This window comes from Peromyscus eremicus, chromosome 14 (genome assembly GCF_949786415.1).
Source record: "Peromyscus eremicus chromosome 14, PerEre_H2_v1, whole genome shotgun sequence".
NCBI classification, from domain to species: domain Eukaryota; kingdom Metazoa; phylum Chordata; class Mammalia; order Rodentia; family Cricetidae; genus Peromyscus; species Peromyscus eremicus.
In genome coordinates, this window is record NC_081430.1 from 35,522,072 (window position 1) to 35,535,040 (window position 12,969).

The 12,969-nt window shown below is 38.4% G+C and overlaps 1 protein-coding gene across 1 annotated transcript in view; it reads right to left on the reverse strand.

Annotated features, from left to right (window-relative positions):
• Window positions 1-12,969, reverse strand: part of Mdga2 (MAM domain containing glycosylphosphatidylinositol anchor 2) — a 656,085-nt gene that overhangs the window by 153,717 nt on the left and 489,399 nt on the right. Inside the window, exon 4 of the mRNA XM_059279883.1 lies at window positions 1,354-1,550. Within this exon, the coding sequence (XP_059135866.1) occupies window positions 1,354-1,550 (197 nt within the window). The remainder of the gene's footprint in view (window positions 1-1,353; window positions 1,551-12,969) is intronic.

The window sequence follows — 12,969 nt, forward strand, 5'->3', positions numbered from 1 at the left end:
CAGGACCTATCAGATCTTAGGTCATTCTCCCAGGCAGAGTCACATAATCTTTCTGCCATGTCAGTTTCAGCAGTCATTTGCATTTGTAATGCCTGCGATAAAACAAAACAAATATGACCCAGTCAAGAAAGAAACCCATAAACTTCCATTAGAATACTTGGCTTAAGTCCAGTTCATGATGGGACATTTCTTTATAAGAAATTTTATAGAACTTATTTGGTTGGATTAAATTGTATGTGCATACAAATATATGTGTACCCACATGTATACAATCTAAATGAAGTTATGATAATTAAAGGTAACATTACTCCCCTTTCCAAGACCTATAGACTAAGAAAAATTTCAATACTAGACATGATAAACCTCCTTTCAAGTTTTTGGTCAGAAATATCCAAGATTCCCCCCAAAATGTAGGTTATTGCTGTTTCCCATGTAAGTCCCTATTACTAAAGACACAATGTACTTTGGACACAGGATCACAAGGAATCCAGCTGGATCTAATTGGAAAGCTTCCTCCTTCAGGACTAACATTCATAGTACATGAAAATGCTATGTAATCTGCCAAGGGAGAAAAACAACCAGTAGTCCTACCCAGCTGTGATGGCCATAAGCCAGAATAGTGACCACCACAGCAAGATACCCATAAAGGTACAATAGTCATAATTTGGGGGCAATCAACAGTTATCTAATTAGACTTTAGGACCACTTAGCAGAAGGGATCCCATGCCTGGTACTTGAAACAAAGAGCTAGTGAGGTCATAGATCTTAGAAAAGAACTTCCTACTGCCACTTAGTTAAACCAGTAAAGTTTCCAACTTCTGAGACAGGAAGAATTAATCTTCTACAGTAGTAAGGCTCCTAAACGGTGATCCAATATCAAGTGGTCAACCCTGAAAACATATACATACTAGCAACACCAAATGGGAACTTCAGGGTGTACTTATGGACACATATATTTCTGTGTCTGTGCTTATATATGTAATAATAGTAATTAAAGGAAAAGGCATAACAATTTAAGTTTGTCATTGCAAGTTTGAAAATTGCAATTATTCCTTTAAAAATGTTTTCAATCAAATTTATCAGTGACGTATACAGTAATGCTTTTTAAAAGGACACTGAGGTAAACATATGGATGAAGAAATACGATCTCAGGAATCAGCATTTCAAATTTAACTCTCACTTATAAAACTAGTTGTATCTAGGTGTGCTGGTCTTTCAATCAAATGTGTATTGTTTTTCAAAAGAGTAGATTTGGAGAAGATGTCTTTTCAAGTTGCTATAATATTCATTGTTGCCCAAGTCAAGAAATTATCACAGTCAGCCAGAGTAGGAATACTGTTCCTAATCTCTCACCTGGGTAAAGAAGGGCTCATAAATCTCCACTCCTTTGTCAGATCCTTGCAGCAACACCTCTTGGCCACGTCTCCAGCTGTAGCGCACAGGGGGGTTGGAATTGGCCACACATCTGAGAAACACTGTTCTCTCATAGTAAAATTGTTCTTTAGCTTCACCTATGCTTTGATGAACAGTTACTACTGGGTCATCCAAGTCTAGAAGAAATAAAAACAGGCAAGCAACAACATTACAAGATGCACAACTTCTAAAGTATTGCCAACTCATGCCCTGGCCAATGATGTATGCTTCTACTGATGGTGGTGCTGCGTGAATGCTTGATTGATAACAAAGAAAATTGCAACCTAAAAACAAAAATCTAAAAATCTGACAGTTTTTTTTTCAGATTCGTTGAAACAGCACAGAAGCTCTTACATTTTTCAACCTCCTTGCCAGCAGCCACTTAGAAAAGATTTCATGAAAGTGAACAAAATTTAAATTGTCAGTCCTGAAAACACATACAGTCAGTATTATGTGTACTCAATAGGTTATTTTTAGGAATACATATACATATATACATACATTAATTGTTATTGCATGCATGAATATATTCAATTAATAACAATTAATGAGAAAGGAGGCCATGAATTTGAAGGAGAATGGGGAGGGGTAGACAAGAGGCTTTGGAGGAAAGAAGGGGAAGGGAGAAGTGTTGCAATTAAATTATAATCTCCAAAAAGCCGAGAGAGAGAGAGAGAGAGAGAGAGAGAGAGAAACCAAAACACTGAAACTGAACCCAACCAGCATAGACTCTTAGGAATGATGTAAACACTTGCTATTAATTACCATCACAGCCCACTTAACATCCTTTCAGCTGTATAACTTTGAAAGACTATTTAACTTTAGTGATCTTCCTTTTCAGTAAAAGGGCATTATATTATAAGTGCTGTGGGAGGATTAATAAATGGGATAGCTCATAAACCATGGACATGTGTATATAGAAGGGTTACAGATAACTTTGGTTAATCTTGAATCTAGCCACTTGACCGAAAGTACTTATCAGCTATAGGAGTCCCCTGGTAGAATTTTTGGAGTCACATGCATATTATCATATTATTGGCTAATAGTGATACATACTTTGATTTCTTCCTTTCCAATTTGTATCCCCTAGATCTCCTTTAGTTGTCTTACTGTTCTAGCTAGAACTTCAGGTACTTTATTGAATAGATATGGAGAGAATGGACGGCCTTCTCATGTTCCTAATTTCAGTGGGATTGCTTTGTGTTTCTCTCCAGTAACTGATGGAAGCAGATGCAGAGATCCACAGCCAAACACCAGGCCAAGCTCCAGTAGTCCAGTCGAAGAGAGAGAAGAGGGATTCTATGAGCAAGGGCGCCAAGAGACAACCAAACCAAACTAGTGGGAACTCATGAAATTTAGACCAATACCTGTGGAGTCTCCATGGGACTGAACTAGACCTTCTGCATAAGCAAGACAGTTGTGTAGCTTGATCTGCTTAAGAGGGCCCCTGGAAGTAGGATCAGGATTCTTCCCTGGTGATTGAGCTGGGTTTTTGGAGTCCATTACATATGGTGGGACACCTGGCACAGCTTTGATGCAGGGGGAAGGGCTTGGACCTGACTCTGCTGAATGTACCAGGCTCTGCTGACTCCCCATGAGAGGCCTTACTTTCTTGTAGGAAGGAATTAGGTGTGGCTTGGCAGGGAGACTGGAGGGGTAGGAGAAGGGAAGAGGAGTATCTGTGATTGGTATGTAAAATGAATAAAAAATTTTCTTAATAAAAAAATGATGTTGGCTATAGGTTTCCTATAAACTGCATTTATTATGTTAAGATATGTTCCTTGTATCCCTACTCTTTCCACAACTTTTATCATGAAGGAGTGTTGGATTTTGTCAAAGGCTTTTTCCTCAGAAATATGGTACCAGATCTATCTCTAGATCCAGCTATACAACTCCTGGGCATATTCCTGAAAGATGTTCCATACTATCACAAGGAAATTTTCTCAACTATGTTCATAGCAACTTTATTTATTTTTTTAAATTTTATGTTATTTAATTAACATTTTTTCATTTATTTTACACACAGACTACAGTTTCCTCTCCTCCTATTCCCTTCCCCAGCCCCTGAATCCCATCTACCCCCTCCCCATCCATTCCTCCTCTGTTATCTTCATTCAGAGAGGGACAGGCCTCCCATGGACTTGAACAAAGTATGGCACGTGAAGTATGTTGAACTCCTTGCCCCGCATAAAGGCTGGGTGAGGTAATCTGTCACAGGGAACAGGTTCCCCAAAGCCAGATAATTGCCAGGGACAAGTCCTTATCTCACTGCTAGGAGTATTACAAGCAGACCAAGCTACACAACTGTTAGACACACTGGAGGGCCTAGGTCGGTCTCATACAGGCTCCATAACTGTTGGTTCAATCCATGTACTCCCACTAGCTCAGGTCAGCTGTCTCTGTGGGTTCCCCTGTCATGACCTTGAACCACCTGGCTTGTACAATCCCTCCTCCCTTTCTTCAGTGCGTATCTGTGGATCTCTGCATCTACTTTCATCAGTTACTGGGTAAAGGCTCACTGATGACAATTAGGGTAGTCATCAATCTGATCATAGTAGATGGCCAGTTCAGGCACCCTCTCCACTATTGTTAGAAATTTTAGCTGGGGTCATCCTTGTGGATTCCTGGGAGTTTCCCTGGTACCAGGTTTTGCCCTCACCCCGAAATGCTCTCCTTCCCTGCATCAACATGTCTCTTTCCTTACTCTCCCCCTCGGTCCTGCTCTCAATCCCTCTCCTGCTCCTGTGCCCTGCCTGCCCAACCCCTCCCTCAAGTTCCCATCAGTGTTTTTGATCTTAGTCATTCTGACAGGTGTAATATGGTATCTCAGAGTCACTTTGATTTATATTTCCCTGATGAATAAGGTCATTGAACAATTCTTTAAGATTTTCATGTTAAGAATTCTCTGTTTAGATGTATACCTCATTTTTTTTATTAGAATGTTTGGTATTTTGATGTCTAGTTTCTTGAGTTCTTTATATATTTTGGAGATCAGCCCTCTGTCAGATGTGGGGTTGTTGAAGATCTTTTCCCATTCTGTAGGCTGTCATTTTGTTTTATTGACAGTGTCCTTTACTTTCAATTTCAGGAGGTCCCATATTTTAATTGTCAATATCAGTGTCTGTGTTACTGGTGTATATTCAGGAAGTAGCCTCATGTGCCAATGCATTTCAAGGCTACTTTCCACTTTCTCTTCTATCAGGTTCAGTGTAACTGGATTTATGTTGAGGTCTTTGATCCACTTGGACTTGAGTTTTGTGCATGGTAATAGAAATGGATCTATTTGCATTCTTCTTACATGACAACATCCAGTTTTGCCAACACCATTTGTTGAAGATGCTTTCTTTTTTCCATTGTATAATTTTGGCTTCAATGTCAAAAGTCAGGGGTTAATAGGTGTGTAGATTTATGTCAGGGTCTTCAATTTCATTCCATTGATCCACATGCCAGTATTTATGCTGTTTTTATTACTATAGCTCTGCAGTAGAGTTTGAAGTCAGGTATGGTAATACCTCCAGAAGTTCCTTTGTTGTACAGGATTATTTTAGCTTTCCTGGGTTTTTTTTTTTTCATATGAAGTTGAGTACTGTTCTTGTGTTGTCTGTGAAGAATTGAGTTGGGATTTTGATGGCGATCGCATTGAATCTTTAGATTGGTTTCGGTAAGAGTGGCATTTACTATGTTAATCCTACCTATCCACGAGCATGGGAGATCTTTCCATTTTCTGATATCTTTTTCAATTTCTTTCTTCAAAGACTAAAGTACTTGTCATACAAGTCTTTCACTTGTTTGGTTAGAGTTACCCCAAGATATTTTATATTATTTGTTGCTATTGTAAATGACATTGTTTCTCTGATTTCTTTCTGAGCCCATTTATCATTTGTATATAGGAGGCTACTGATTTTTTGAGTTAATCTTGTATACCATCACATTACTGAAGATGTTTATCAGCTATAGTAGATCCCTAGTAGAATTTGGGGGGTCATTTATGTATACAAATATATCATAGCAGCTTTATTTATAATAGGTAGAAACTGGAAACAACCTAGATGTCCTACAACAGAAGAATGGATAAAGAAAATGTGGTACATTTACACAATAAAGTGTCATGAAATTTGCAGGCAAATGTTTAGAACTAGAAAAACTCATCCTGAGTGAGGTAACCCAGAACCAGAAAGACAAACATGGTATGCATTCACTTGTAATTGGATATTAGCTGTTAAGTAAAGGATAATCACGCTACAATCACCAGACATGGAGAAGCTAAATAACAAGAAGGGCTCAAGGTTGGATACATGAATTTCCCTAGGAAAAGGAGACAGATTTTGCAAGTGAACTGGTGGGGTGGGTAGGGATGACAGTAGCAGGGATCAGGTGGGGGTTGGGGGCAGAGAGTACTGGGAGAGATGACCTGAATTGGAAGGTATTGGGGGGGGGTGATATGGGAACCTAGTGCAGTGGAAACTCCCTGGAATCTATTCGAAGCCTAGCGAAGACTCCTAGAAATGGTGTGTATAAAGCTGGAACCAGCTATCTTCTGTAACAGGGCAAGGCTTCCAATGGAGGGATAAAGACAACAACCCAACCTCAGAACCTTTGACCTACAGTCAGTCCTGCCTGCAAGATGTGTTCGAATAATGGCGGCACAGAACTTCTGGGAGTGGCCAACCAATGACTGGTCCAGCTTGAGGCCCAAGCTACTAGAGGGAGCCCACGCCTGGCAAAAAAAAAAAAAAAAAAAAAAAAAAAAAAAGGCAACTGACAAAGCAGATTCAGAGACTCATAGCCAAACATTAGGTGGATCTTGGGGTACCCCAAGGAATAGGCTGTGGAAGGACGGTAGGAGCCAGAGGGTTCAAGGATACCACAAGAACATGGCCCACAGAATCAACTAAGCAGGGTTCATAGGGGCTCACGGAGACTGAAGCAGCAATCACAGAGCCTGCATGGGACTGTGCTAAGTTGTCAACATATATTATGGTTGTGTAGCTTGGTGTTCCTGTGGGACTCCTCACAGTAGGAGTTGTATCTCTGACTTTTTTTGCCTGCTCTTGAGACCTTTTTCCTCCTACTGGTTTGTCTTGTCCAGACTTGATCCGAAGGTTTGTGCCTAGTCCTACTGTAACTTATTATGCCATGTTTGGTTGAAATCCCTGATAGGCTTTCTCTTTCCTGAAGGAAAATGAAGGAGGAGTAGATCTGGGGAGAGGGAGGTGGCAAGAGCACCTGGGAGGAGTAGAGGGAAAGGAAACTGCACTTGGGATGTAATACATGAGAAAAGATTAAATTAAAAAAAATGGGCACACAGTAAACAGTCAACACAATTTAGCCTTTGCTATCAACATATAATTGTTAGTATTAGGGTCTTTCCTTAATAACTCCCATTGATTCCATGGGTTTTCCAGCCTTTATCTCATAACCCTATAGGCTCTCAACTCTCATTCTAAATAAGTACAGATGAGGCATTTGGCCATTTGCTCAGGTTATCAAAGACTCCAGATGACAAGTGCTTTTAAGTGTAAGCCTGGAGAAAAGCTACAGTGTGTACATATGCATAATAAAGAGGGATGTGAGCATATGGGACATGGCATGTTTAAAAAGTCACAGCTCCTTAGGAAAGATTCTTTTGATGTATAAAATAATAAAAAGCCAACACTGCTAGTGAAGTTATGGCTAGTGATGGAGAAAAAAAAACACAGAATGCAAAATTCCTCAGTTCTTTTGACAGTCTTTTAAAAATGTGTATTACCTGACAGCCCCACTTTGATTTCTTTTTTTGCAACAACCTAAGTTTTTTTTCCTTAAATTTCTTCCCACATTAGACTCTTTTCACAGCTACCTCACAGGCCTCTAATTTTAGTACTGTAAATTAACAGAACAACTGCTGCTTTTGGTGAAAGATTAAGGACTGTCAGTTCAGATTCACTCTACTGTCCATGCAGAGACATGTGCTGTCTGATCTTAATAAGTTGGGATTCTGGGGATTCTCAAGCCTATGAAATATTCACATCATGATTAGCTCTTCACATAGACCTAATCCACCAGCAGACTGGTGAACTGAATTGAGTTTAGCCACTTGAATAAGGGACTAACTGCAAGTGATTGCGCACATTTTATTTTCTTTCTTGTTAAAAAAAACGTTTCCCTCAGAATTGGCGAGCAGCAATTGGCTGTGACATAACAATGGTGTCTCCTGAGTATCTGAATCGTTAATAGCTATATTCCTTTTCTTTTTGTCATTGTAATGAAATACACTGACAGAAACAACATAAGAGAGTTTGGAGTTGCAGACAGGACACTGTTCCTCATGGAGGCAGGAATGGGAGGTTATCCTGGTGCATAGAAGGCACACTGACAACATTTCATTCACTCATAGGAAGCAGAGAAAGACTAAAAAGTGAGATGAGGTTACAAAACTCCAAAAGCCTGCATCCAGTGATGCATTTCCTCTAGCAAGTCTCAACTTCTGAAAGCTACCACACCTTCCCTGAACAATGTTATTAGCTGGGAACAAGTGTCCAAATACATGAATCTAAGGGGCCATTCATATCCAAACCAAAACAATAACGTTATCCTTTCCACTATCCATTTGCAGATGTATTCCTAAATCTTTTCTTGTTTCGGGGTGATGTGATCAAGCTCAGGTGGGAATGACCTAGATCTGAACAATCATTTATGCATCCTTTATTCTGGTCTGCATAAAATTTGGGCCATGGGTCACTAGCCTTCTAAGAATCTAATCTTGTGATAACAGCTTTCTAAATATCCTATTTGCAGAGTTTCTGTCAGAATCACCCATGAATTTTTTCTCTTTAAAGTTAAAATCAGCAAACCTGAATAAGATTTATATAAGCAAATGAGATATTAGAAGTAGATTATAAATACCTATGCATATGTAAGTATATATGTACATTCTAAGTATATTTTTGTGGTGTACATATCATTTAAGTAATATACATATAGCACTTAGATGTATCTTAATATGTATTTGGTATTTACTGTATATTCACACACTCCTTAATTTATGTTTTTACATATTACTAAATACTGAATAAAATTATTTTTCATAGGTGGATGTCAGAAATAGGAAACTAAGAGATGTGCTGATATAGCAAGTGTACTGGGTAATATCTTCTAAGCCAACATTGTGGTTCAATTAATTCTTTTTCCCACCAGGATATGGGACCTTTGAAAGCACCAGCACTGTTTGGACTGTAATGATTTCTAGAAAGGGGATTTGTTGACGATCATTAGCTGCAATAGTCTCAGCAGTGAGAGGAATGAGAGCTGGAGTCCTGAGCAGGAAAATCTGGCTTTGAACTAGAATAATTGCTCAGATCTACTTGTGAGATGTGATAGCTCTAGCTGAGAAAGGCTAAGCCAGGATTCTGGGTAGTCTCATTTCCTGGGAGAAATTTCTGCAAGAATCTGTGGTGGGATCACATTCATCATCTCCTTGTACTATTATTACTTCTGGAGAACCCTCACACCTTTGTCTCATATATTTTGTTACATGGGTAGCTTTCCTTGTGTGGTCACTAGAACTTTTATGCAAGTAGAGATCTTGGTCACTATCCCTTTTTCAGTCATGCTTGATGAGTTGACTTATTTACCATCAAATATGGAAAAGAGAATACAAAAAAAAAAGTCTCACTGGGGTAAGTGGGCATTCGGCACATTCTTTGCTGTCTTGCTATGTCTTATTTCTGTGGAATGTATATGCTGTTTGTTTTAAGACAGTGCCTCTTCTTATGTGTTGTTTCCTGATTCAGGAGACTAAAGTAATTAATAGCCATGGCTTAGAGATGAATGGGATTCTTCCTGTGTCACTTAATAAGTTTTTCCTTTTCTGGGGACTGGTCCTCAAAACTGGCAAAGCCTCACATTGTGGAAAGAGAAGTATCAGTTTCCGTGGGTCATTGGATGTGATGGTAGTGAGTCACTCATTGTTTTTTAGGTCCATGAATTCTGCTTAAAAAAAGAAAGCATCATGTAATTAGGATCACTGATTTAGAATTTCACTCTAATCTGGTAAAAGCACCTTCTCCTCACTGGATTCTATCTTTAAAGTTATGTTGACATTTCAAAAGGCCACTCTATCATTCTACAAAGCTAACATGTCTAGGTGATGTGGGATAGACTGTGACAAGATAATACTATAGCAGCATGCACACAGAAGAACTTTGTTCATTTAGACCAACACAGATCCTGCAAGTGACATCTCTAAAATATCCCAAGGGTCTCCTTTCCTCAGTATATTGTTTTGCAAGTAAATGGATGCATGTTCTTCCTAGAAAGAATTTGGTAATTGACTCATCATGAAACATACTCAGGGTGATGCCGCTGAGTTGTTCAGTTGCCCATTTAGTCAATACAAGCATATTCTGAAATTGCCTCAGGAAACATAGTTTTTTCTAATTGTCCATATTTAGTCTTTTAATTATACATATTTAATTTATTTTAACCATATATATTGTGTAGTACTGAGTGGCTGTCTACTTAATTTTTCCTCAAGGATAATATATCCTAAGAATCTCCATGTTTTTTGTGGGCTTAGAGTGCTGGATGCATTCAAATTAGCTATTAATGGAGATGAGTATACTCACCCTGCCTGTGACAGCTAAGCACTATCATCTGATAGCTATGACCTTGAGAAAATGTCACGCCCACTAATCATGCCAAGCCCAATTATATAATAGCATCTCCTGTCTATCAACATTGTCTAGAAAGGACTGTGAGCAATGAGATTTTCAATGATGTCCATGCTTCACTTCTGAGTGTATTCTTACCGTTTCAGTCAGTGGAGCATCCTCTAAACATTTATACAGAATGGGGTCCGGCACTGTTATTTCTGGACCTTAGCTGATATTTGCCTTAGCAAGCCCATAAATCTGTTTTGTAGCACTCTGCTCTGTAATGGTGGCAGTTACAGTTCACTCAGTAGGAACCCTGTCTTCCCCACTACCTCCAAAGGTGTTAAGAGCTCGTCATGCCAGAGCGCTCATGTGTCAATAAGCTTTTACTTTTCATTCTCACTTGATCTCCTCTATCCACAAGCTCATTCAATTTTATTCTCCATCACACTTAATTCCGTAGTCTTAGGATCTCATTCTATACACACTGTAATAACTCGTGCTACTGGAGTCTACACTCTTCTTGGATCACAGATTTTTTTTCCTCTCTCTCATTTAAAAACGTAACAGTTTCAATGAAAAGTAATATTATTGTTAGTTTGTATGTTTGTTTCTTTCCTTGACTGAGACAGGGTTCCGCTGTTTTATATAGCCTCAGCTGGCCGGCAGCTTTCTATGTAGACCAGAGTGGCCTGTGCTTTGCAGCAATCCTTTACCTCTGCTTCTGAGTGCTAGGATTGAAGGTGTCCAATTCCAAATTTGGAAAAGTAATGCCATAGAGTGACTGTATGTAGTTATCTATTGACTATGATTGAAAGCAGACAATATATTCTGAGGGGTACGTATTGCCTCAAAGTCAATAATTTTCTATATCATTTCAGAGAAGATGGAAGTGATAGCCCCTGCAAGGAACAGACTACTTCCTTAAGGCCTGAACTGCTTAAGGAAATCTGATTTTCAGAGTTTTTTACTTCATAAACTGCCAGCTTGAAGTTGTACCTTAAACAGAGTAAACTCCCTCGTCTGAGCCTCTGCTGTGCTACCAAACAGAAATCTCTTTATATTTTGTTACAGAGATCTTCTACTCTCAAGCAGTGATTAATTACAGTCATTCTTTCATTAAGTTTTTGATTGTGGTATGAATGGAATGCAGAAGAAACTGATTCCATTATTCTTATAATTATTTCTTTCCCCTGAATAACCCCAAAGCCTGAGAGATTGCACTCATAGTGTGTTACTTTTCAGGGATGTCTCTTCTCACCATAGATGAAGTTTTTTTTTGTTTTTTTTGTTTTTTTTTTTTATAAAGACCACTGTAGCATTCGAGGATCAACACTGTTCCCATTGGGGCCTTTAGCTTTCCCTTGAATGTCAGGCAGCTGATTGGCTGGCTGATGGGAATGGATCATTAAAATACATATAAAATGCAAATTTTTTAGACCACATAGAAAGGATACTTGGGGCATCTCATATTTTGATAATAACATTCATTGAGAAAATACATTAAGAATTGTCCTGCCGGGCGGTGGTGGCGCACGCCTTTAATCCCAGCACTCGGGAGGCAGAGCCAGGCGGATCTCTGTGAGTTCGAGGCCAGCCTGGGCTACCAAGTGAGTCCCAGGAAAGGCACAAAGCTACATAGAGAAACCCTGTCTCGAAAAACCAAAAAAAAAAAAAAAAAGAATTGTCCCAAATGGACTTAACGTGGAGATTACTTGCCTAGCATGAAGAAGCTGTGGTTTGGTCCAAGAACTGGGAAAAATGCAAAAACAAACACCCCTAAAAACAACAACAACAAAACACACAACCAAACAAAACCAAAGTTCCTCAAGGATCAACTATTGATTACATGCAAACAGATGTTTCTTAAGCAAGGGTTAGATTGTGGGAAATAGTAAACTGTGATACATTACTACAAAGGCTCCAGATAATCAGGATGGAGGTCCTGAGTTGAGGACCTGTCCAACTGCACAGCTTTTCTACAAGGGAAGACGTAAGTCACTAGATGCTCAGTTATGATGAGGCTCAGTCCTGGGACAGATAGATCTTTCAGGCTGAAAACAGCTCATTAAGAGGTCAAATAAATTATATCCTTTATAACATTCCAAGGAGCTATTTTTTATAAAATATATTCATATTAATTTATAGCCTAGATATAAAAATCTCAGACTTCTAGAAATTATAGTCACCTACACAGGAAAAAATATTGATTAAAGTAAATAGCATGTGAATTAAAAGACAAACAACAAACAAAAATCCAACCCAACAGTTAAATCATTTAACTTTGGGTAAGTTTTTTTAAATTTATAAAATGATGTGAATTAATAAGTGCATTATTGGATACACAAAATTGTCTTAAATATATCTAAATTAAATAACTTATAAGATTTCCTAGTAAGTCTTTACATATATGTGTAGGACCCTTATTTTAGTCAGATTTTTATTCTTACAAACCAATATAAGCTACATAAATACTCAATAAAGACCCAATAAATCAATCTTAAGTAAGACAAATCTCTTAGTGATATGATCGGTGTCAGTTTTCTGCAAGGCTACCCATACAGATCATAATAATTACTTAAGGGAATTTATTTTTGCTCTTACCGTTGGCAGCTTACCATTTATAACTGAAGTAATTTTCTTGAAACATTTTGCTTGATTAAAGATGTCAGACACTTGCAGATTAAAACCATTCCAAGAAAAAGAGAATCTGATGTGTGCTACCTTCCTTCACGTTAGGAACAAGTCCATTAAGAGGATATATAGTATGATAAGACTTTCACCAGCATTAGACAAAATGGGAAGAGAATTTTGGAAAACAGTCTGAACTCCCCACATATTTCAATTTGCATATTTTGAAGAATGAACTACTTGCCTACTTTAATCTTTCACACTTTTTTTCTGAATTCCTATTGCCAATGCA